The 21743-nt window shown below is 39.6% G+C and overlaps 1 protein-coding gene across 8 annotated transcripts in view; it reads left to right on the top strand.

Moving 5' to 3' along the window:
- Positions 1-592: 592 nt before the first annotated feature.
- Positions 593-21743, top strand: part of PWWP2A (PWWP domain containing 2A) — a 32989-nt gene continuing 11838 nt past the window's right edge. For 4 of the 8 annotated variants that reach the window (XM_024750615.1, XM_024750612.1, XM_024750614.1 and 1 more), the window contains exons 1-2: positions 593-1258; positions 18554-19515. In XM_024750615.1, the coding sequence (XP_024606383.1) occupies positions 666-1258; positions 18554-19515 (1555 nt within the window). In that variant the 5' untranslated portion in view covers positions 593-665. Of the gene's footprint in view, positions 1259-6533; positions 6614-18553; positions 20249-21743 lie in introns of those variants that run through there. The other 4 variants (XM_024750610.1, XM_024750611.1, XM_024750616.1 and 1 more) reach the window with 3 other exon arrangements.

Raw genomic sequence — 21743 nt, 5'->3', positions numbered from 1 at the left:
AGCTCAAAAACTGTAGAATTATCTTCAAACTTTAGCTGTCCTTCCCAAAGAAGCCTGTCGTGCCCACACGCGGCTGCAAGCAGGTCCGCGCCCAGAAATAACATTTATTCTAAGGACCTCTGCGCAGAGATTCTTGGGAAGCGGTTCCCCTCCCTCATTACGTTACTCCTCCCCTCCATAGCCTTTGAAAGAACAGGCATACCACGTGATTCCCTCCTTTATCCCACCTCTGAAACCCTGGCTGATAATGGGCAGGAGCATAGGCCAACCATAAGACTACATTTTCTCTTCCATCCAATAGAAAGAGGCAATAAGTATAAGGCTCAGCTTTTTGACTTCCCCCCGCCCCCTTTGAGCCCGCCCCCCACTCCTCCTCTAAGATTCGACATTTGACAACTAGTCCGGCCAATGAGAAGTTCCTACTCTGTATGGGAGGGATGGACTGACTGGATGATAGACGTCCCCACCTGGCCAATGGAATATTGCAAGTGCGGGAGGGCTGTAGGACAGAACCAATGGCGCGGTGCCAATAACAAGCATCGGGGTAAGGGCGGGACAAAACTGTTCGCTGGAGGGAGGGGAAGGCCCAGGGAACCAAGCAGCGCTGCCGCCGCCGCCGCCGCTGTAGACTGACTGAGTTGGAGGAGGGAGAAGCCAGGAAGAAAATGGCGGCCGTGGCTGCAGAGGCGGCAGCGACTGCAGCGTCCCCCGGGGAGGGGGGCGCCGGCGAGGCCGAGCCGGAGATGGAGCCCATTCCCGGCAGCGAGGCCGGCACTGACCCCCTCCCGGTCACGGCCACTGAAGCGTCTGTGCCGGACGGCGAGGCCGACAGGCAGCAGTCCTCTCCTCAGGCCGACGAGCCGCCGTTCCCGCCGCCGCCGCCGCCGCCACCGCCGCCGGGGGAGCTAGCCCGCAGCCCGGAGGCGGCGGGGCCGGAGCTGCAGCCTGAGGAGAAGCTACCCGCCCGGGTGGTGGAGCCGGCGGCAGCCGCGCCACAGGAAGGGCCTGGCCTTTCACCTTCCCCTGCATCGCCGCCCGAGGAGCCCGCGGCTCCCGAGGAGCGCCAGGAACCGCCGCTGCCCCAGCCCTCAGCCCCGGCGCTCGTGCCGCCGGCGGGTGGGGACTCCGCGGTGTCGCAACTGATCCCCGGCTCGGAGGTGCGGGTCACGCTGGACCACATCATTGAGGACGCGCTCGTCGTGTCGTTCCGCCTCGGGGAGAAGCTTTTCTCCGGGGTCCTCATGGATCTGTCCAAAAGGTACCGCGCCCGCCCCCAGCACGCCCCGGTCCGCTCGGTCCCCGGGGAGGGAGCGAGCCCGGGCGGCCCCTTCACGACGGGCTCCCGCCTCTCCGGCGCCCAGCCGCCTGCGCCGCCCTCGGGTCCCGCGCGGCGCGTGGCGCGCGTTCCGCGTGGGGCAGGCGCGCGGGGCTGTCAGAGGGCGGTCCCTGCCCCTGGTGGGCGCCTGCGAGGCAGGTGTGCCGCCGGGTGGTGGGGGGAGCCGCGGGTGCTTGACGGGCTCGCGGGTCTCACCCCCACCCCCCGGCAACCTCGGCCTCCTTCCGTGACCTGGCCGTGGCTCACCCACACTGCGGCGGGTGGGTCAGTGCAAAACGCAGAAGGATTTTCGCAGAGAACGCGGTGCTGGGTAGGGGAGAATGCGCTGTTCTCAAATTAACCTTTAACTTTAATGAGGTCGGAGAAAGGGGTGGGAGCATTGGGGTTCCCAAAAGGTTAACTGCCGCTCCTTATAAAGGGAAGAACGTTTATTAAAAATGAGCTCTTCGACTGTTATTCTTCGGGTTAGAACTAATTCCCCCTAGCACATTTGGCTAATTGGCTAATGATAACTTTAAGAAAAGTCTAAAGAAGAGATGGGATTTTTTATTAAACCTTTAATATCAAGATGGTGTGGTATAAAAGTGTTAAGATACTGACTTCTAAAACTGTAGATACAGTTTAAATGGTTGAGTTCACCCACAAACCTCTTGTTTTAGCACATTTTCATTTTTAAATTTAAATTGTTTATGGGCATTGCTTTAAACAGATGAAGATACTCTAAGTCTAGAGTTAAGTTAACCTTTTTATTCTCTTCTTTTGCAGATATGAAGTGCAGAGACTCCCATTCACGGCTCTCTATTCTGTTTCCTGCAACAGCACACACTCTGATGGTATCTCACCTGTTGAGAAATGGCTTATTTTAGTACGTTTTACTTGTAACTGCTTGCCCTCCCATCAAGACACAAGAATCTTCTCATTTGGGGAAGAAAGCCATTTAAAATACATAATTGAAGTATGGGAAAAGATGGGAGCCTTTACAGTTACTTCAAACATTGTTAAATCTCAAAAACATTTTTTTAATTAGTTTTTTTTTTTTTTTTTTTTAAAGAATTTTGGGTTAGGACTTTTGCACTTTTGTTTTCGGAATTAGAAAGCAGAATAAGACCAGTACTGATGTATTTAATAATAGCAAGAGAGAGAATGTGTATGTTCAGTAGTGTGTATGCTATTGAATCAAACAGAAGTGAAGGCCAGTGATTGTGTGAGAATCTGGATTTCAAATCTGCAAAAGGAAGGTGCAAAAAGGTAAGTTGTTTCTGGAAATGGAATGGACAGTGCTGTCCTGTTTTGAGGTGCTCATTGTCTTGGTGTTTTGTTTTTTAAAATTTTCTTTCATAGGGAAAGCCATTCGTTTTTTGAGTTTTGCTCTGTTTTACCTACAGTGCTTATAAACAGCAGCTTCTTTTGTTGGGGGTGCTGTTCTTATTATGAACCTTTTGCAATTTAATGTTTTGAAGTGAAAGGATTCTGTCATTAACGTATTTTTAAAAACGCCATTAAGGGAACCATATCAACTTTTCATTCCACAAATATTTATTGAGTACATCTGTATAAGGCACCCTCCTAGCTATTCTGAATATTATATGTATGAGACACAGTCTGTGCCTTCTAGAAGTTTATATGGGAGTCACACACATTGTGGAAGTGGTGAGGAAATAAAGCAGTGTTTTTAAAATTTAGCACTTCAAGGAATTATTATTGGACCAGTGATTGACTAGTTGAGTATCTTTTTTTTTCATAATTTAATATAATTTGGAAAAATAGATCTGCCAATATATTTTGTAATCTGTGCTTACGTTGATTCCATACTTTCATGCACAGTTTTGGGGTTAACTGATGATCCAGGAGATAACTCTTTACAGACTTTACCAAGACCGTGACTGTAGTCATCAGTTGCTTTAAAAATAGTTTGTATCAGGAATTCCCTGGCGGTCCAGTGGTTAGCACTCTGTACTCTCTGCCCGGACCCAGGTTCCTTTCCTGGTTGGGGAACTAAGACCCCGCAAGGCGGCACAGCCAAAAAATAAATAAATAAAAAATAAAATAAAAATAGTTTGTATCCTATTTGAATTGGCCATTGAATGAAACCATTAGGTAGAAATAACGAGAGTTTCCTCTTATATGGGAAAAGAATATGAAAAAGAATAGATATATGTATATGTATAACTAAATCGCTTTGCTGTACACCTGAAACTAACAGAATATTGTATATCAACTATACTCCAATATAAAATAAAAATTAAAGCAAGAGCTTCCTACTGAGTGCCTGTTAAGTACCAGGCTTTGTACCACATGCTTTAACCTCTATAACTCTGGTGGTATTTTTCATTTATATAGGAGGAAGTTGAAGTTCCTTCAGTTTGGCTAGCTTGTAAATGGCAAAGTAAGGGCTCAGATGTAGGTTGGATCTGATTCTAAAGTCTATGCTTTTTCTAATTTCATATTAGGAAGGTAGTTGGGCTGGCAGATTTCCTGTTAATCAGTAAGTAAAGAATTGCATATTTCTGAAATATAGTGCTTATCTTGATGTTAATAGCTATATGGGATAATACAGAGGTTGTGTATGGGTGTTGGAGCCAAAGAGATTCTTTAGTGAGCTCATAGCCATAGAAGCTGCTCTGGAGACTCCCCATTTCCTTAGCTGTCTACTGGGAATGTAGTAGGCTCTGAGGTCTTGGTTCTTGCCTCTTCAGTGAGATAATCAGGAAAGAATTAATGTTTGGGAGGCTACTAGGTGCATCAATGTATGTGTGCTTTTCTCCGGTCTTCCAAGGGTCCAGTTATTGCTTTTATTAATTTTTTTATTCTGACAATCATGCATGGTACAGAAATGTCTTAGGGTTGTCCAGCATGTAGAAAAAGTGTTTGATCTTAGAGTACAGGATTTCATATACATGTGGATTAATCAGGATTTTGCTTTTGTAAGCATTTGTTGGACATTCTTCACCTTCCTGTTATTGTATTATTTTTTTGCCTTATTTTTAGAATTATTTGATGAACACATTTTGAAGAGACTCTTTTTGTGGAAAAAAGGAGCAGGACACATGTAATTTTAAGAAAACCAAAACCTAAAGAGAAGAAAATGGTACTAAATAGTAGATTGATCTGGACAGTGTCAGGGTATTGGGTGCTGACTTGTCGCACCTGCCTCTTCAATTAACACCATGACTTTGAGCAAATCTCTGTGCCTCGCTGGGCTTCAGTCTCTAGTGTGTATGAGGCTAATTCATTTTGAGTTTAGGCAGTTCACTTTAAGCACAAATAAGCAAACAAACTTAATGCCTCAGTTTATATAGATAAAGTGAATAGGGTGACCAGGTGGTCTGGTTTTCCTGTACCATCCTGGTTTGATTCTTACCTCCTTTCTTTATTCAAAGTAGCTTGCTTTGGCAAATAAATGACTTGGTCACCCTAAAAATGAGGATATTTGAATATCTGGTTAAAAACGGATTTTATGTAGTGGAGTATTTATTTGAATGCTTTTAAGTTGAGGTGTGCATTGCATTCTCTAGTTTATTCTAGGCTTCTCCACTATTGTTTTATACGCAGCTCTCTTAAGTGGTTTAAATTACCTGCCTACTGAATTCATTAGCAATGTCTAATGACAGTAGTCTAATACTAGTAGATAAAGTAGATAATCAACTAACTCACAAATTCAGTTTGGTCTTCCTATTCTCTTTTGTTTCCTTAACCTTACGCTTTTGAAATTTTGACGTAGGTACATTTGTTTCTTCATTTAGCATTATATAATAAGCATTCCTTCAGGTTGCTAAACTATCTTATGTTAGACAGAATAATCAGTGGTTGTACCATAATATTTGTTTAATTTTCTTATTATGGTAAATGAATGTCCCTTGCTTCAACATTTATCAGCTGTTAGCCAAATGTGTTTCATTGTATGCCCACCTCCAATGGATTATTTTGAAGCAAATCCTAAACATATAATTTTATCATAAGTATTTCAGTAGAGATCTGTAAAACGATAAGAACTTTAAAAATTTACTTGTACTACTGTTGTCACACCGAAATTAATAGCAACAATTCCTTTACATCATCATGTGCAGTGTCTCAAAATCAACATCTAAGTTTTGTTCAAATTAGAAATCAAGTAAAGTTTATACATTGCAGTTGTTTGAGAAGCTTCCTAAGTTTTTCATCTGTAGTTCTCCCGCCATTACTTTTATTTCCTTGCAGTTGATTTGTTAATCCATAGCCTTTTTTTTTTTTTGCGGTATGCGGGCCTCTCACTGTTGTGGCCTCTCCCATTGAGGTGCTCCTGACGCACAGGCTCAGCGACCATGGCTCACGGGCCCAGCCGCTCCACGGCATGTGGGATCCTCCCGGACCGGGGCACGAACCCGTGTCTCCTGCATCGGCAGGTGGACTATCAACCACTGTGCCACCAGGGAAGCCCTCCATAGACTTTTTTTGGTAGAATTTTCCACATTCTGGATTTTTTTCCGATTGCATCCCCTTGGATGCATTTCCATAACGTTTTTAAAATAGGCCTTTTCCCTCAAGAGCAATTCCCTCAAGAACAAACAGAAGGGACAACTGTAGTCCCCTAAGGGCCTTGTTTTGGGTCAGTAGAAATGATACGATATCTCTTGCCTGCCTGCAAACTTCTAGGCCTGTCCCTTAAACACACCTCCAACTTTAGTAATTCCAAACCTAGAAAAATTTAACCAGCCTTCAGCCCAGTCCTCTGAAATGGTAGTTTCTCAGTCTTCTCAATCTATTCTTGAAGGGACATATTTAATGGGACCTGTGGTTGCTTCTTACAAGAGGGATCATTTAAACTGTTTGTTACTGTTCTCCACATCTTTAAAGTTATAAAGCTGCTTTGGAAAAAAAAAAACAAAAAACTGCTTTGAAATCCTGAGAAACCTTTCTGATTCCATTTTTTTGGTACATGATACGAATTAAGGGATCATGAAGTAAATGCTTATGCTTAAAAACCCTTGTGCATTTTAATTTTGTGGTACATGCTTATTAAAGGTTGTAGCTGGTTGTATTTCAGAATTGATCTTTTACAAATACTGCCTTTTCTGTGTGTGTATGCGGGTTGCATTAAAAAGAATTGAGGTGATTTCTTTAGAAATCTTCAGATTTCACTAAGTTCTTAAGACAAGTTGTAGATTTACATGTTTTTTAAGGAAATATAAACCAAGACAATGATTTTTTTTCTTTACAGAGATCATGAAACGTATGGTGCAATAGCCCTACTTTTGGTGGGAAAAATATACAGCCATTCTGGTGAAGCAGTGAGTAGTGGTATGAGTAGCTTATACTAAGTGTCCAGGTTGAGAATTTAGGCCCTCAAGTAGTATGCTTGAATGATTGTGTTGAGTTGTACCTATTTAAAACACTTTTAATATTTTTTGATGATTATTCTGCTTATACCCCAAGGTGTTGATAAAGGGTTTCCACAGTGAAATAGCATTGAGACAAGTGCTAATCACCTTCTGACCCAGGCAGCTTTAGGACACCTACTGCTGTACTAGTATATACAGTATTGAGAGTGAGCTGTTCATCACTTGTTGGACTGCAGTGATTTATTTCTTTTGGAAATGATTAGTTGTTGGACATTAAAAGTCTAGTTTGAATGTAAGGACTCTGTAACATCACAGTATTAAATAAATTCCATGATCTAGGTAACTAGATGTGTTACACACAAATTATGCCAGGCATGTTTTCTTGGAGTTGGGTATCTAATAAGGTTAATTTTCAGCATTTTATGTGTAAATAAGACCATACTTCACAGTGTACCATTTTAAAGCAAAGCTCCTGATGAAACTAGGTTTAATCTTCATAAGATCAGTTTTTCTGTGGGGGGCCATTAAAGAATTTGTGTATTATGTGTTCATCTTCTCTGTTATGGCTGAGTTAATTTCACATTGATTAAAAATGAAAGATGTTCTTAGTAGTTATTTGTGCCTCTGAAGTGCATCCTTATTTCTTGATATTTATTCGTCCTGTTCTACCTTAATTCCCAGATTAATTCAGGCACACCAGCAGAACAGAGCTTGCTATAGTGGCAGATCTTGCAGGAAAGTGGAGGTTAAGTTATACTTTGGGTGGATTTAATATAGAATGTTTTGGCTAAACATCTTTTGGGCAGTTGTTCTCAAAACAAATGTCTTAAGATTTCTGAGCTCCACTCCACCAGTTTGTTTTTAACAAGGTGATTCCGATGCAGATGATTCTTAGAGCATATTTGGAGATAACTGACTTTTAGGGGATAGTTTTGCCAAAATAGTGGCACCGTAAATTTGTTAAACCTGTTTTTTAAGTTATTGGGTAATTTGATTGGAATGTAATTGTAAAGTAAGCAGTACATATGGGGATGGGCCACTTGAGTGGCAGATCCAGATACTTTTTGTAGAACTGGTAATTAGACTTGCAAATTGTTTCTTAAATCTGGCTGCCCGCTAGAAATTTAAGTAGTCCATAATTTTTGTCTCTCTCCCTTTGTACCAAGTGGCCTTAAAACAGAATAATGTTTTTTTAGCTTTTTAAAACACATACCTTCTATAGTATTTGACTTCACTTTTTTGCCTATTCCCACCATCTAGGAAGGTTGCCAAGTTTTACTTTGTAATTAATAATAGCTACTATGTATTTCCCACTCCTGTTTTAGGCACTGTGCACTTTGTGTACATTGTTTCATTTTACTCTAGAAAATCGAATGAAGTAAATTCTATTAATACCCATTTCACAGATAAAGACAGGAAGGCTCAGAGAGATTAAATTCCCTAAAACTATAAGTGGTAGATATTAATAGGTGTATTGAAGATGCCTTTTTGCTTATGGAATAAGATGAACAGCTGGGAGTCACAGCAGTTTTTGAGAGTTACGTTTTGTGATTTGAATAGGAAAGCACTGAGAAATTGAAGATGCTTTTTTGAATGATACACAGTTCTCTAAGGTTTGAAAACAACCCTGTTCTAATACATTTCTATATTTTGCCATTACCATGTAGCTTATGATTTTGGTGGGGAGTTACCCTGGTAGGTAGAAATGGCAGAGTGCTCTGTTCCTCACTCAACCAGGAATAGCTGCTTGGTTTTAAAATAAGAATTGCTCTTCAGTTCAATTTAGTGAATTCTTCAGGCATTTTTGAAAATGGGGTTTCTTCATATATGGTCCTAGGTCTTAAATGTTTTGCCTTGGTTGGCCTGGCCCTGGCAACAGTGAAGTCCACTTCATCATGGGAGGAATCACAAAATGTCAGATTTGAATTTTGTTGAGCACGAAATCAGCACTAAGTGCTGGATGATTGAATTGGAAAAGAATTTAAAGACTAACGTATAGTAAGTTGTTGGACAACCTGTTTTTGGTAAAATAGAAATAGTGAAATAAATTGAATAATTTGCCTTTTAGGAAAAGTCCATCTGTTGAGAAATAACTTAGACCTCTGTGTGGTAGACTCTATTGGACATAATACAAAAGAAATATCAAAAGTACATAGAAATCATAATGGAAATATAGAGAACTTAAAACTGCTTGTTGGTGTCTTAGGGCCAGGACCAAGGGAATTCTTTTCAAGTGTTTGAAAGCTGTGATGAGTATTTATGTCAATAATTAAAAAGATTCTTTTATATCAGTGTTCATTTTCTTGGGAAAATGTCAAGTATCTTTCTCTAAGTGATGTACAAAAGTGAAATCAACATCTGTCTGCTCTTAAAAGTATTTTGCCACTTTGTGGTCATTATCATTTTCTTGGATGGTTATTTTAAAAGAAGAATTTACTGTTAAGGAGTTAAATAGTATGAGTACCATACAGATGTTGTGACTATTTTTGCTTTTAAAAAGGCTGAAGTGTCAGTGTTTTCTCTATAGTTGTTTCCATCTTTATTTCCAAAATATCCAGGTAAGTTGTTTTTAGAGGATTGTTTGAAGGTACGTGAGTGGGAGCTTAAAATCTGAATTATTCGGGTTTAACTTTTTTCCCTCCCTCCAAAAGCAAAGCTATATTTATAAAAGGGGATTGCATAGACTTTTTAAAAGATTGAGTAAATTCTTATGGTTACAGAGATGTTCTTTTAAGACTTTTATGCAGCCCACCCTCAGTTAATTTTAAAAGATACTTCCTGGCATTCTTGTTGATAATTGGTGGATGTTTTGTTTGTATGTTGATAAAGTCATCCTCCCTCCCTCCTCACCCATTTGGGTACCCACAGTCCCTGCAGATTGCCCTTGTAATACTTGGGGCTTTTAATTAAAAACACCATCCATTCACTTAGTTAACAAAGTTGAGTATGTTTTAATTTTACTCTAATAATAATTACCATGTATCATGCCTACTTACTGTGTACTAGGCTGTATGGTAAGCAATTGTGTATATTAATTAATCTTGAAGTTAATCTTGACAATTCTGTCAAGTTACTTAACCACAATTCCAATATCCAAAAAGCTCTGAAAACTGAACTTCCTGTTAATTTTTTGGTGGCAGACCCTAACCTGACTGAAATTATGTGAGCTTATTGTATGTATTTATCCCATTTAGCGTGAATGTTCTTTCATTTTACTGCTGAAATAGTAATATGCTTGATGATAGGGTGCTTATTATCTTTTGAAAACTGGGAAAATTCTGAATTCTGAAGCCTGTTCACCTCCATGGGGTTCAGAAAAGAGTATGTGTACCCGTCAGCTCCTCCACTTCCTTAGTGGGGCGTGGAGGTGGAGGGAGGGGCGTTAAGTAACTTGACGTGAGGGAAGCAGTAATAGTAGTAGTAGTGGTTAAGAACCTGACTGGGCCGACTGCCTGGGTTCATGTCCTGGCTCTACTGCTCACTAGCTGTGTGATCTTAGGAAGGCCACTACACTCTGTGCTTTAGTTTCATCAGCTATAAATTGTGATGATTAAATCAACTGATGCAAATAATATTTAGAATAGTGCCTGGCACATAGTAAATGCTATATAATTGTTAGCTAATAATACTTCTATGAAGTAGCTACTAAGTGGCAGCACTAAGATGACAGCAGCTATTATAGTCGCTTAAATGGGTTTGCTTGAATAGCCACTCAACCTAAATGTATTGTGGCCTACAGTATAATCTCCATCTTCAAAATACCTTGAAAAAGTCTGTGGAAGCTTCAGGTAATACTGGTGAAGTATGACTTTCCCCTTTTAATAAGGAAGGATGACATATTTTATGAGAGAATGAGATAACTAGGAGTTTTGTGATGGATGGTAGGGAATGTGTCTCAATCTTTTCTTCCCAATACCCCTTGGGGCACGTGGCTTATGAGGAAATTATGGGCTTTGTCATGAAGAGAAAGTTATGGTCTCATTAGGGAAATTTAGTCCTTACAGTCTCTCTGCTTCTTACATGCTTCTAAAACATAATTGGGGGACTTCCCTGGTGGTCCAGTGGTTAAGAATCCGACTTCCAATGGAGGGGACTAGGGTTCGATACCTGGTCGGGGAACTAAGATCCCACATGCCGCAGGGCAACTAAGCCCGCGCACGAACTAAGCCTGCACACTCTAGAGCCTGCCGGTCACCAACTACTGAGCCCGTGTGCTCTGGAGCCTGCACGCCACAATTAGAGAGAAGCCCTCAAGCCTCAACGAAAGATCCCACGAGCCACCTAATACCTGATGCATCCAAATAAATAAATATTAAAAAAAAAAACATAATTGAGAAGGGCTCACATTTGAAAATGACATACTTCAAAGTTAGGGAAAGGAAGATGTTTTTGTGTTCTTTGTACTTATTAAATAGTGGAAACAGGCTAGTACAGCTAAACTTTTTAACAAAGTGATGTACACTTTTGGTCCCATCACTATATTTAATCAGAAGCCTTCACTGGTCTTGTCTTTTTAAGAGACTAGTATTTTTTTTTTTAACATCTTTATTGGAGTATAATTGCTTTACAGTGGTGTGTTAGTTTCTGCTTTATAACTAAGTGAATCAGCTATACATATATCCCCATATCCCCTCCCTCTTGCGTCTCCCTCCCACCCTCCCTATCCCCCCCCCAGGTGGTCACAAAGCATGGAGCTGATCTCCCTGTGCTATGCGACTGCTTCCCACTAGCTATCTATTTTACATTTGGTAGTGTATATATGTCCATGCCACTCTCTCACTTTGTCCCAGCTTACCCTTCCCCCTCCCCGTGTCCTCAAGTCCATTCTCTAAGTCTGCCCCTTTATTCCTGTCCTGCCCCTAGGTTCCTCAGAACCATTTTTTATTTATTTATTTTTGAGACTAGTATTCTTCATCACACTCTTACCTAACCCTCCCTTAATACACTCACCAACATGCCCTCTTTTTCCACCAGATGGTTATCTGTATTTTATTGCTTGTTTAAGTCTCTGAATCCTCACCTGTCTCCTATGGAGGGGGGCTGTTTGCTGACTGGTAATTCCTACGCTGCATCTTTTCACCTGTTGGCTTTTCTGCACCTGCTCAGTGTTTCACTTTTTTAAACTAACTTAAGTTGGTTACCAACATTCAAAAATGGGCAACCATTTTCTGCCTCTACTGTTTTGCTTAATGTGCTTGGACCCTTCCAGGTGTAGTCAGTTTCCTGCAAAACTCATTGCCTAATCACTAATCCTCGGTGCTTTCTTTCCCTCTAGTCTATAGCCTCTTTTGGCAGTGACTGTGGTCTCACCTACTGCAGTTAGGTCCTAGGGTTGGGACCTAGTTTTATACTATGTGACTAATTAGCATACTTCTATTAGAATAGATTTTGTGCTTAGTGGTACTTCAGGTGAGTTTGCTGGCATTTATGCTTAAGTAGAACAAATCTTTTTTATATAATTTCTTTGCTTGAAAGTTTGTTTTTTTTTTTCTTGGCCATGCCACAGCATGTGGGATCTTAGTTCCCCGACCAGGGATCAAACCCGTGCTCCCTGCAGTAGATGCCCGGAGTCTTAACCACTGGACCGCCAGAGAAGTCCCTCCTTGAAAGTTTTGATGGAACTGAGGTGTAAACTAAATTTAAGGTTATACTTAAAAAAATAATTTTTAAACTTTATTTTGAAATAATTTCAAAGCAGAGAACTCAAACTCTTTATCTAGATGCACTGATTTTTAACATTTTGTCACATTTGCTTTATCATTCTTTATATAAACATGTTTTTCCCTTGAACTATTTGAGAGTAGGTTGCATACATCATTCTCCTTCACCCCTTAATACTTGACTATTTATTTCCCAGGATCAAAGATATTCTCGTACATAACCACAATATAGTTTTCAAATTCAGGAAACATTGATAAGAGAACTTTTATCTGTTTTGTAGCCCATATTTCATTACTCTGTCAATTTTCTCAGAAATGTCCTTTAAAACTTTTTTTGTCCAGTAAAAGATCATGTATTATTGCATTTAGTTGCAATATAATATAAAATATATGTAATGGGGACTGTTTCTCAATTTAGGGTTGTCTGATACTTGCTTAGGAGAGGCTCAGGTTACATACACAATGTTGTGTGCTCAGGGCACCATATCTGTGGGCATGTGATCTTCATGTGCCCTCATTGGTGAATGTTCACTTGAGTCCTTCCTCAGGTCAGGGTGTTGTCCTGTTATTCTCCAGTGTAATTACTATTTCCCCTGGACTAATAATTCCTTTACTACCATGGAAATATACTGCTTCTCGTCAAACTTGCCCCTCTTCATTAGGTAGACAGACAATTAAAAACATTTTTAATTGTGGTAAAAAACACATAAAATATACCATTTTAATCTTTTTTTTTTTTTTTTGCGGTACGTGGGCCTCTCACTGTTGTGGCCTCTCCCATTGTGGAGCACAGGCTCTGGACGCGCAGGCTCAGCGGCCATGGCTCACGGGCCTAGCCGCTCCGCGGCATGTGGGGTGGCATGTGGGATCTTCCCAGACTGGGGCACGAGCCCGTGTCCCCTGCATCATCAGCAGGCGGACTCTCAACCACTGCGCCACCAGGGAAGCCCATTTTAATCATTTTTAAGTGTATATAGTTCAGCAGTGTTAAGTACATTCGCATTGTTGTGAAGCAGACCTCCAGAACTTTTTATCTTGCAGAGCTAAAACTCTCTACCCCTTAAACAACTCCTGATTTTTCTCTCCCCCAAGTCCCTGGCAACCATTCTACTTTTTCTTTCTATAAATTTGACTACTTCAGATATCTTATATAAGTGGAATCATACACTATCTTTTTGTGATGGAATTATTTCACTTAGCATAATGTTTTCAAGGTTCATACATGTTGTAGCATGTGACAGGATTTCTTTTTGAAGGCTGAATAATGTTGCATTGTATGTATGTACCACATTTTGTTTATCCATTTGTTAAGAGGCATTTGGGCTGTTTCTACATTTTGGCTATGGTGAATGCTACTATGTACATGGGTGTGCAGATATCTCTTTGAGATCCTTTTTTCTCAATTATTTTGGCTATATACCCAGAAGTGGATGTGCTGGCTTGTATTTTTAATTTTTTGAGGCATAGGTACACATTTTATTTTGTAAAATTTTCTATTGTGAACTAATTTCATTTGTCCTGAGATTAAACTCTGCCATAATAACCAATCTTGCAGAGATGCAATGTGAACCAGGATAAGCTTGCTTCACAGTTTTCCCTCCTTTATGATTGAACCTGTTGCTAATTTAAGGAGGGAGGTAGTTTCTGAAAACATCTGCTTGAAATGAAATATATCTAGATTTTTTTTAAACGAGTTAGTTGCATGTAATTTTTTCCTACTGTACCTTCTTTAAGAGAAAAGAATTAAGAGAGGAAAAGCTTTCTTTTTGTCTTTCCTTGATATATTTATTGGAGGGAGGTTTGGTCCAGAAAGAACACTGGGGCCTATCTCAACTAACACGCCTGAACTTCTTTTCTGAGCATTTGTTTCCCATTTACATTAGCTGAAGATTCTTTTTTTTTTTTTTGCGGTACACGGGCCTCTCACTGTCGTGGCCTCTCCCGTTGCGGAGCACAGGCTCCGGACGCGCAGGCTCAGCAGCCATGGCTCACAGGCCTAGCTGCTCTGCGGCATGTGGGATCTTCCCAGACCGGGGCACGAACCCATGTCCGTTGCATAGGCAGGCGGACTCTCAACCACTGTGCCACCAGGGAAGCCTGCTGAAGATTCTTTTTCACAGTGATTTTCTCTTGCTTTGACACAAAATAACTAGGAAGCCCCAGTATTCTCCCTCCTCAGAATTTTGACACTCACTACTCCTAAATTATTAAGATGATAGCTAGTTTTAAAACTTTTTATAGATTCACAGGAATTTGCAAAAATAATGCAGAGAGGTCTCTTGTATATTTTACCTAGTTTTCCCAAAAAGCTATTTTAAATTAAGCCATAATACCTGAGTCATTTTCCTTTAGAATTTTTGGGTACAAAAAGTTGTAAATGGGTAAGGGTTAGAATGAGTCACTAATACATTAATAAATACACTCATGCTGCACAAAGAAGGGGAGGGGAAGGAGCAGAGATAGTTTGAGTCTTACTACTCAACTCATGGAGTATTTGTAAAAAGTTCTTTTAGGAAAAGCTCAAGCAAGGGACACTAGTCAGCTTTCCACATCTCCACTGATCATTAAATTCTTCCTCTGCTGAGGTCACTCTTTGGTGAGCATTCATATGGGACATAAATATCTTCACCTTAGAAAAAGCTAAAGCAGGCATGCTTGCTAAAAACTTAGATCCTGGGTTCCACCCTAGGAGAGTCTTACCATTCAGTCTTGGGGCAGGGCTTAAGAATCTCCATTTTCCAACATCACCGAGTGGTGTTGTGTTGCAGATTTCCCCAACTGTATTTGAGAAATTAGATTTTAGGGGTTTTAGGAGACCATAATTTTGTTGCTACTTTATATTTTTATTAAGGTAATAGTTTCGTAAGTCAGTGGCTTTCAAACTTTTGAGCATAGTTACAGATATATTTTATCTGTAGACTCCTGTATATACATAGATACATGAAACAGATTCATTGCAGTTACATATACTTACACTGTTTTTTAATTTAAATCATAGCTGTGACACATGAAATTTGATTTTGCAACCAACCTCTCCACAATCAGTTTGAAAACATGGCCATGGTATTAAATGTTGTCCATGGAAGGGAAACAGAATGATTACTAAGATGGAGTAGGACACTGATCCCCCTTTTCCTCTTACAATAATTTATCCTTCTGGTCGTTGAGGAAGTTTTATTATTAGTTAAAAATATTTTTCTACCTAGAGTCTGTCATACAGAGTGAAGTAAGTCAGAAAAACAAATACCGTATGCTAACACATATATATGGAATCTTAAAAAAAAAAAAAGGGTACTGATGAACCTAGTGGCAGGGCAGGAATAAAGACGTAGACAGAGAGAATGGACTTGAGGACATGGTGGGGAGGGGGAAGCTGGGGCGAAGTGATAGTAGTATCGACATATATATACTACCAAATGTAAAATAGATAGCTAGTGGGAAGCAGCCACATAGCACAGGGAGATCAGCTCAGTGCTTTGTGACCACCTAGAGGGGTGGGATAGGGAGAGTGGGAGGGAGGGAGACGCAAGAGGGAAGAGATATGGGGATATATGTATATGTATAGCTGATTCACTTTATTATACAGCAGAAACTAACACAACATTGTAAAGCAATTATATTCCAATAAAGATGTTAAAAATGAATTAAAAAAATTTTTTTTTCTGCTTTTGCCAATCCACTACCCACAATTACCAGTCTTTTTATTTTCCCTTTTTCTTCTGGTGTCTGCAGTTTCCATTCATCATTACACAATTAAGTGCCTCCCTATGTTATTAAAAACATTTAATGCTTGTATTTTATATTCTTAAGAAGGAAAGGCAAGGAAGAAGAAAAACCCAGAAGTAAAATTAATGTTCTTATTAAACTCCATGAAGGTAGACGTATCAGATTTCACAGCTTATTTGATATAAACAGCTTTAAAGTAATTGGCTGGATCATCCTCACATTGAGATAATGAATTAGAGTTATAGAAAGGATCCCAAACTCTGGTAAATTATTAGTTGAAAGTAAGATCATATTACTTAAATGAAGTAAATTAAATAAAGTTTAGCCAAGAAAAATGGCTAATGTTTGTTGACCTATTAATCCTCCCCTGAATTCTCTAAGGTAGGAAATAGTGTTACTCCCTTTTACATATGCAAAAACTGAATTTAGAGAGGTTTAGTACTGCTTCAGGATGCAAAGTTGGTAAAAAAAAAAACTTTTAAGATGCTCGAGGGTTAGTTATTCCTAGTAAAAGGAGGAAATTTGTTATCTCAGTTATGGAAACAAGTGAAAGTGTAATGGGGCAAAATGATGGCTTCTTATACAAGTTAGAAAATTTTATTGTTAATACAAATAGTGGTCTCATCTCATAAGTTATATTGTTTTATGTAGCTCTAGATTAAAACACAAGAATAACCTCTGTCTTCCTGTCACCTTGAAAAAGTGGTTGTTGAGCACCTCCATATAAGCTAAGGCCAGATGCTCAAAGTGCCTTGCAGTTAAGTAGTCAGGAAGCAAACAACTTGGGTACGAAATACTATGCTAGAATAGAAAGCTATTTATTTATTTATTTATTTATTTTTAATTGAAGTATAGTTGAATTGAAAGCTACTTTTTGCAAAGTTTGGTATAGTGAGGAATGTGTCTTTCCTTTGTGGATTAGCCCAGACCCAAACTTGTCCCACTCCAGGTAAAAAGGCTTTCCTCTTCCTTTGTGGTTTGTATTTGCTAAAAGTTGTTGGTTTGTGGTAGCCAAGCTAACAAGACTTCAGGAAAAAAACCATTTAGGTGTTGGAACCAGATATCCTGGTGTTGGCTCTTCCTATATCCCTAACCAAGTTTAGGTGTATCTGCAGCCCTAAGAACTTAATCTCAAGATTTCTTTCCAACAAAGAATTCTGTACCTTTTTGGGGACGTAAAGACGTTTTAGAGAATCTGAGAACCAAGACTCATTCTCCAGAAAAAGAGAACTTTACAAAACATTTGCATCTAATAACGTCAGGGGTTCTACCCGACTACTTGAAGCCAGTCCTTAGGTTCTAAGCACCTCTGCTTTAGAGGATTGGTGTTAGAATTGTATTGTGTTCAGTACTGTTTGACTCAGTGAGTGCCTAAAATTAGCATGTTAGCATGTACATGATGAAATCATTTGGTAGTCTGATTTTATTTTTATATGCAGGAATCTGAGTACAGCAAGTTTAGATTTAAGGGTTCTTGATGTTTAGCCCAGGCAGATTAAACCACAGTTATTTCTAAGTCTACAGGAGAAACAAGGTTATTTGACCCCTGTTTTATTAGAAACTGATAATTGTAGAGATTTGTGTTCTATACCAGTGGTTTGCAAACTGGGTCTGGACCTGTAAGGGAGTTTTGAAATCCATTTAATGCATCTGACTAGCATCAAAACAAATGAAAATAGACCAGAGTAGAAAAAAAATATAATTATGTATCACATAATATAAGGTCAAGTATTTAATGAAACTTTTGCTTAAGTGTGTGTATTTATGTACATGCATGTATACATGCATAAACATTTTATTGGGTTGCAATGTGAAAATATTTCTTAATGTATGATGTGATTTTAAAAAGCTAGAAAGCTATAGCCTTATAACTGTCTGCTTTTGAGGTTATTTGAGTATCTGAATTTCTAGTATTTTTGTGGTTTTTTTCTCGGGGGGGTGGCCGGGTTGGATGAAGGCCTTAAGAGTTAGGGTAGAACAGTAGAGAAGCAAACGCCTTTGAATCTTTATACTGTTTAAACAATAAAGTTGAGTTGGAATTTTACTGATTCAATATTTTGGGGTAGTTAGGGCTGTATTTGTTTTGTGAAGCTTTTGAAAGCCATTATAACCAGAGGAAGATATGTATGTTACAAATTTATAGTTGCATTTACTAGACATGTTGTCTATAGTTGAGCGAACATTATATCAAATGATATTAACTATTAAGCTATCTGATAGAACATCCTTACTGATTCAAGACTGGAAAAATATTTTAAATAACATCAGCTATTATGGCATTGCTTAGAGCAACTATTGAGTATTTCTTTTTGAGTGTAGACCTAAAATGTAAGCCCCCCAAAAATGGAGGGCTTTGGGACCCAGGGAGGTTGTCTTTAGGTTTTTGGTTTTGTTTTTTAAAGTGAAATAGTTTTCAGGAAAGGTCGTATAAATAAACATTAGGTGGTGTTTCAAGAAACTGAATTCTAGACACTAACTTAATGGCTTCTTTTCTCCTTTCATTTCTTTCAAAGGTTTGGGCCCCATGGGATCCCTGTGACAGTATTTCCCAAAAGGGAATATAAGGATAAACCTGAAGCCATGCAGCTCCAAAATAATACATTCCAAGGGACAGATGTCAAGCGTGACGTGAATGGTGCTGTTCCCGAAGACCCTTCTCCTGTCCCGCCTCCTGAGCTGAGCTTGGCCGAAAGCCTGTGGACTTGCAAACCACCACCTCTCTTCCATGAAGGAGCACCTTATCCTCCCCCTTTGTTTATCAGGGACACATATAACCAATCAATACCTCAGCCACCTCCTCGGAAAATTAAGCGACCCAAACGAAAAATGTACAGGGAAGAACCTACTTCAATAATGAATGCTATTAAACTACGACCCAGACAAGTCTTGTGTGACAAGTGTAAAAACAGTGTCGTTGCTGAAAAAAAAGAAATTAGAAAAGGTAGTAGTGCAAGTGACTCTTCTAAATATGAAGATAAAAAACGGAGAAATGAAAGTGTAACTACTGTGAACAAAAAACTGAAAACTGACCATAAGGTGGATGGGAAAAACCAAAATGAAAGCCAGAAAAGAAATGCTGTGGTTAAGGTTTCAAATATTGCTCACAGCAGAGGCAGAGTAGTCAAAGTTTCTGCTCAGGCAAATACATCAAAAGCTCAGTTAAGTACTAAAAAAGTGCTCCAGAATAAGAACATGGATCATGCAAAAGCTCGGGAAGTGCTGAAAATTGCCAAAGAAAAGGCACAGAAGAAGCAAAGTGAAACCTCTACGTCCAAAAATGCACATTCAAAAGTCCATTTCACACGTCGATACCAGAATCCTAGCTCAGGTTCCCTTCCACCCCGGGTTCGTTTAAAACCACAGAGGTACAGGAATGAAGAAAATGACTCTTCTCTGAAGACAGGACTGGAGAAAATGCGGAGCGGCAAGATGGCACCAAAGCCCCAGTCCCGCTGCACCTCTACCCGCTCAGCAGGTGAGGCCCCTTCAGAAAATCAGAGTCCCTCCAAAGGCCCTGAAGAGGCCAGCAGTGAGGTTCAGGACACAACTGAAGTGCTTGTGCCTGGTGAGCAGGATGAACCACAGACACTGGGCAAAAAGGGCAGCAAAAGCAATGTCTCTGTTTACATGACCCTAAATCAAAAGAAGTCTGACTCTTCCAGTGCTTCAGTGTGTAGCATTGATAGCACAGATGATTTGAAATCCTCCAACTCTGAGTGTAGTTCTTCTGAAAGCTTTGATTTTCCTCCAGGCTGTATGCATGCACCTTCCACATCCTCTACTTCCTCCTCTTCAAAGGAAGAGAAAAAGCTCAGTAATTCCTTGAAAATGAAAGTCTTTTCCAAAAACGTCTCTAAGTGCGTCACACCAGACGGCAGGACCATATGTGTAGGGGACATTGTTTGGGCCAAGATATATGGCTTCCCCTGGTGGCCAGCCCGTATTCTTACTATAACTGTGAGCCGGAAAGATAACGGCCTTTTAGTCCGACAGGAGGCCCGTATTTCATGGTTCGGGTCTCCAACGACATCTTTCCTGGCTCTTTCGCAACTCTCCCCCTTTTTAGAAAACTTCCAGTCACGCTTTAATAAGAAGAGAAAGGGCCTGTATCGCAAGGCTATCACAGAGGCAGCTAAGGCTGCCCAACAGCTGACCCCTGAAGTGCGGGCTCTGTTGACACAGTTTGAAACGTGAACATGGACAGTAAGGTAGGCAAGAACCTTTGGAAGGTGCCACAGATTTTCTAGTCTAGTTAGGGGTAACTTCTACGAGATAGCTTGGCCAAATTGGAGAGAGAACTTGCACTCAGTTGGCTGCTTTTTTATACTTAACCTTACAGCCATTTTTAGACTGAGAAGCTTAAACTGAACAAGCAATCAAATTTTGTCTTAAGGAAGTGAGATTTTAGTATTTTTCAGTTTTGAAGTCTAAAACCACCCCAAGGCGTAGGAGCCATAGCCTCAACTGAAAATGAATTTTTGCAGGGACTGTTAATTGCCGTTTGTACCTAGTACTGTGTGTATGTGTATACGTATATACACACATGTAAATATATGTGTGTGTGTACGCATAGATACATACATGTATCAAATAAAGCCTGTCACTGTGTGACACAGGTTGCATATCTGGGATCATAGTAAGGGCTGGTGAGCTAGGGGGAATAGTGAGGATATTTAATGACTACTTGTTTTTTAATTAATGAACACTTAGCCTTTCTATGTGCATAATGGCATGGGAGTTTGATACGTAAGATGTTTGACAAACTGAGATGCTTGCTGTTGAATTGCACACTGGGGCAATAGCCCAGTATTTGGGATTAAGACTGTCAAGGCTGGCTAGGTCCGAATCATCGCTCTCTCTCTTGTCCAGTGGGGACTTAACAAAAACTTTCAGACTTCTGGTTTGGGACGTTAGATAGGTTTGTCTTTGGATATGTAAATAGGTGATTGCTAAATTTGGTCAGATTTCTCCTGACTGGCTCTTCCTAAATTCTTAGGATACGTCCTGGTAGATTACACTTTGTGAATTAATTGTCATATATGTAATTGTTGCATTTTGGATGTACCTAGTTTGATAATTTTTAAAAAATATTTCCATTTAAGGTATCTGTTTGCAGGTCAGAAAATGAGAAAATGTAATTGTGTAATGCTCTGAAATGTAAAAAAAAACAAGCTGTAAATAAAATCGACTAAATCCAAATTATTTGTGTGTGTTTCTCAAAAAGCTTTGAAAAATTTCAAGATGGTAGAAAATTATTCTTTGTAATAGTGTATAGAGGAGATGAAAAAATCACTTATTTTCCTATTTGCCCTATCAGGGAATATATAATCTGAGCATGATAAAATTCAAATAAGTGACTAATCAATATATTCTTAAAATGAGGTTTTGTAGTACAGAGGTCTGGTATGCTTCTAGACTTGAGACCCTCCTGCAGCCAATTTCTCATAAGTGTATGGATTTTAATTATTTCATTTTTAGCTTTAATATTTCATCACATGCTTTTTCTTTTTTTCTTTTTTTACATTTGTGTAATTAAAATCAATCTCTTTTCTGCTCTATCTTCTGCCTCAGGTATCATTGTTTTTGGGGCTTGTAACTTAGCTGACTATTTTTCTACATGGTCCATCTGTCCCTAAGATTTGATTTCTTATTTTCCATTTTTAGCTTTGTATTGTTAGTGAAAAATCTGATTGATTGCCTGTG

This window comes from Neophocaena asiaeorientalis, unplaced genomic scaffold (genome assembly GCF_003031525.2).
Source record: "Neophocaena asiaeorientalis asiaeorientalis breed wild unplaced genomic scaffold, Neophocaena_asiaeorientalis_V1.1 scaffold527, whole genome shotgun sequence".
In the NCBI taxonomy this organism is placed as follows: Eukaryota; Metazoa; Chordata; class Mammalia; order Artiodactyla; family Phocoenidae; genus Neophocaena; species Neophocaena asiaeorientalis.
The sequence above is the reverse complement of the archived record's forward strand: the minus strand, read 5'-3'. Positions and strand labels throughout refer to the sequence as shown.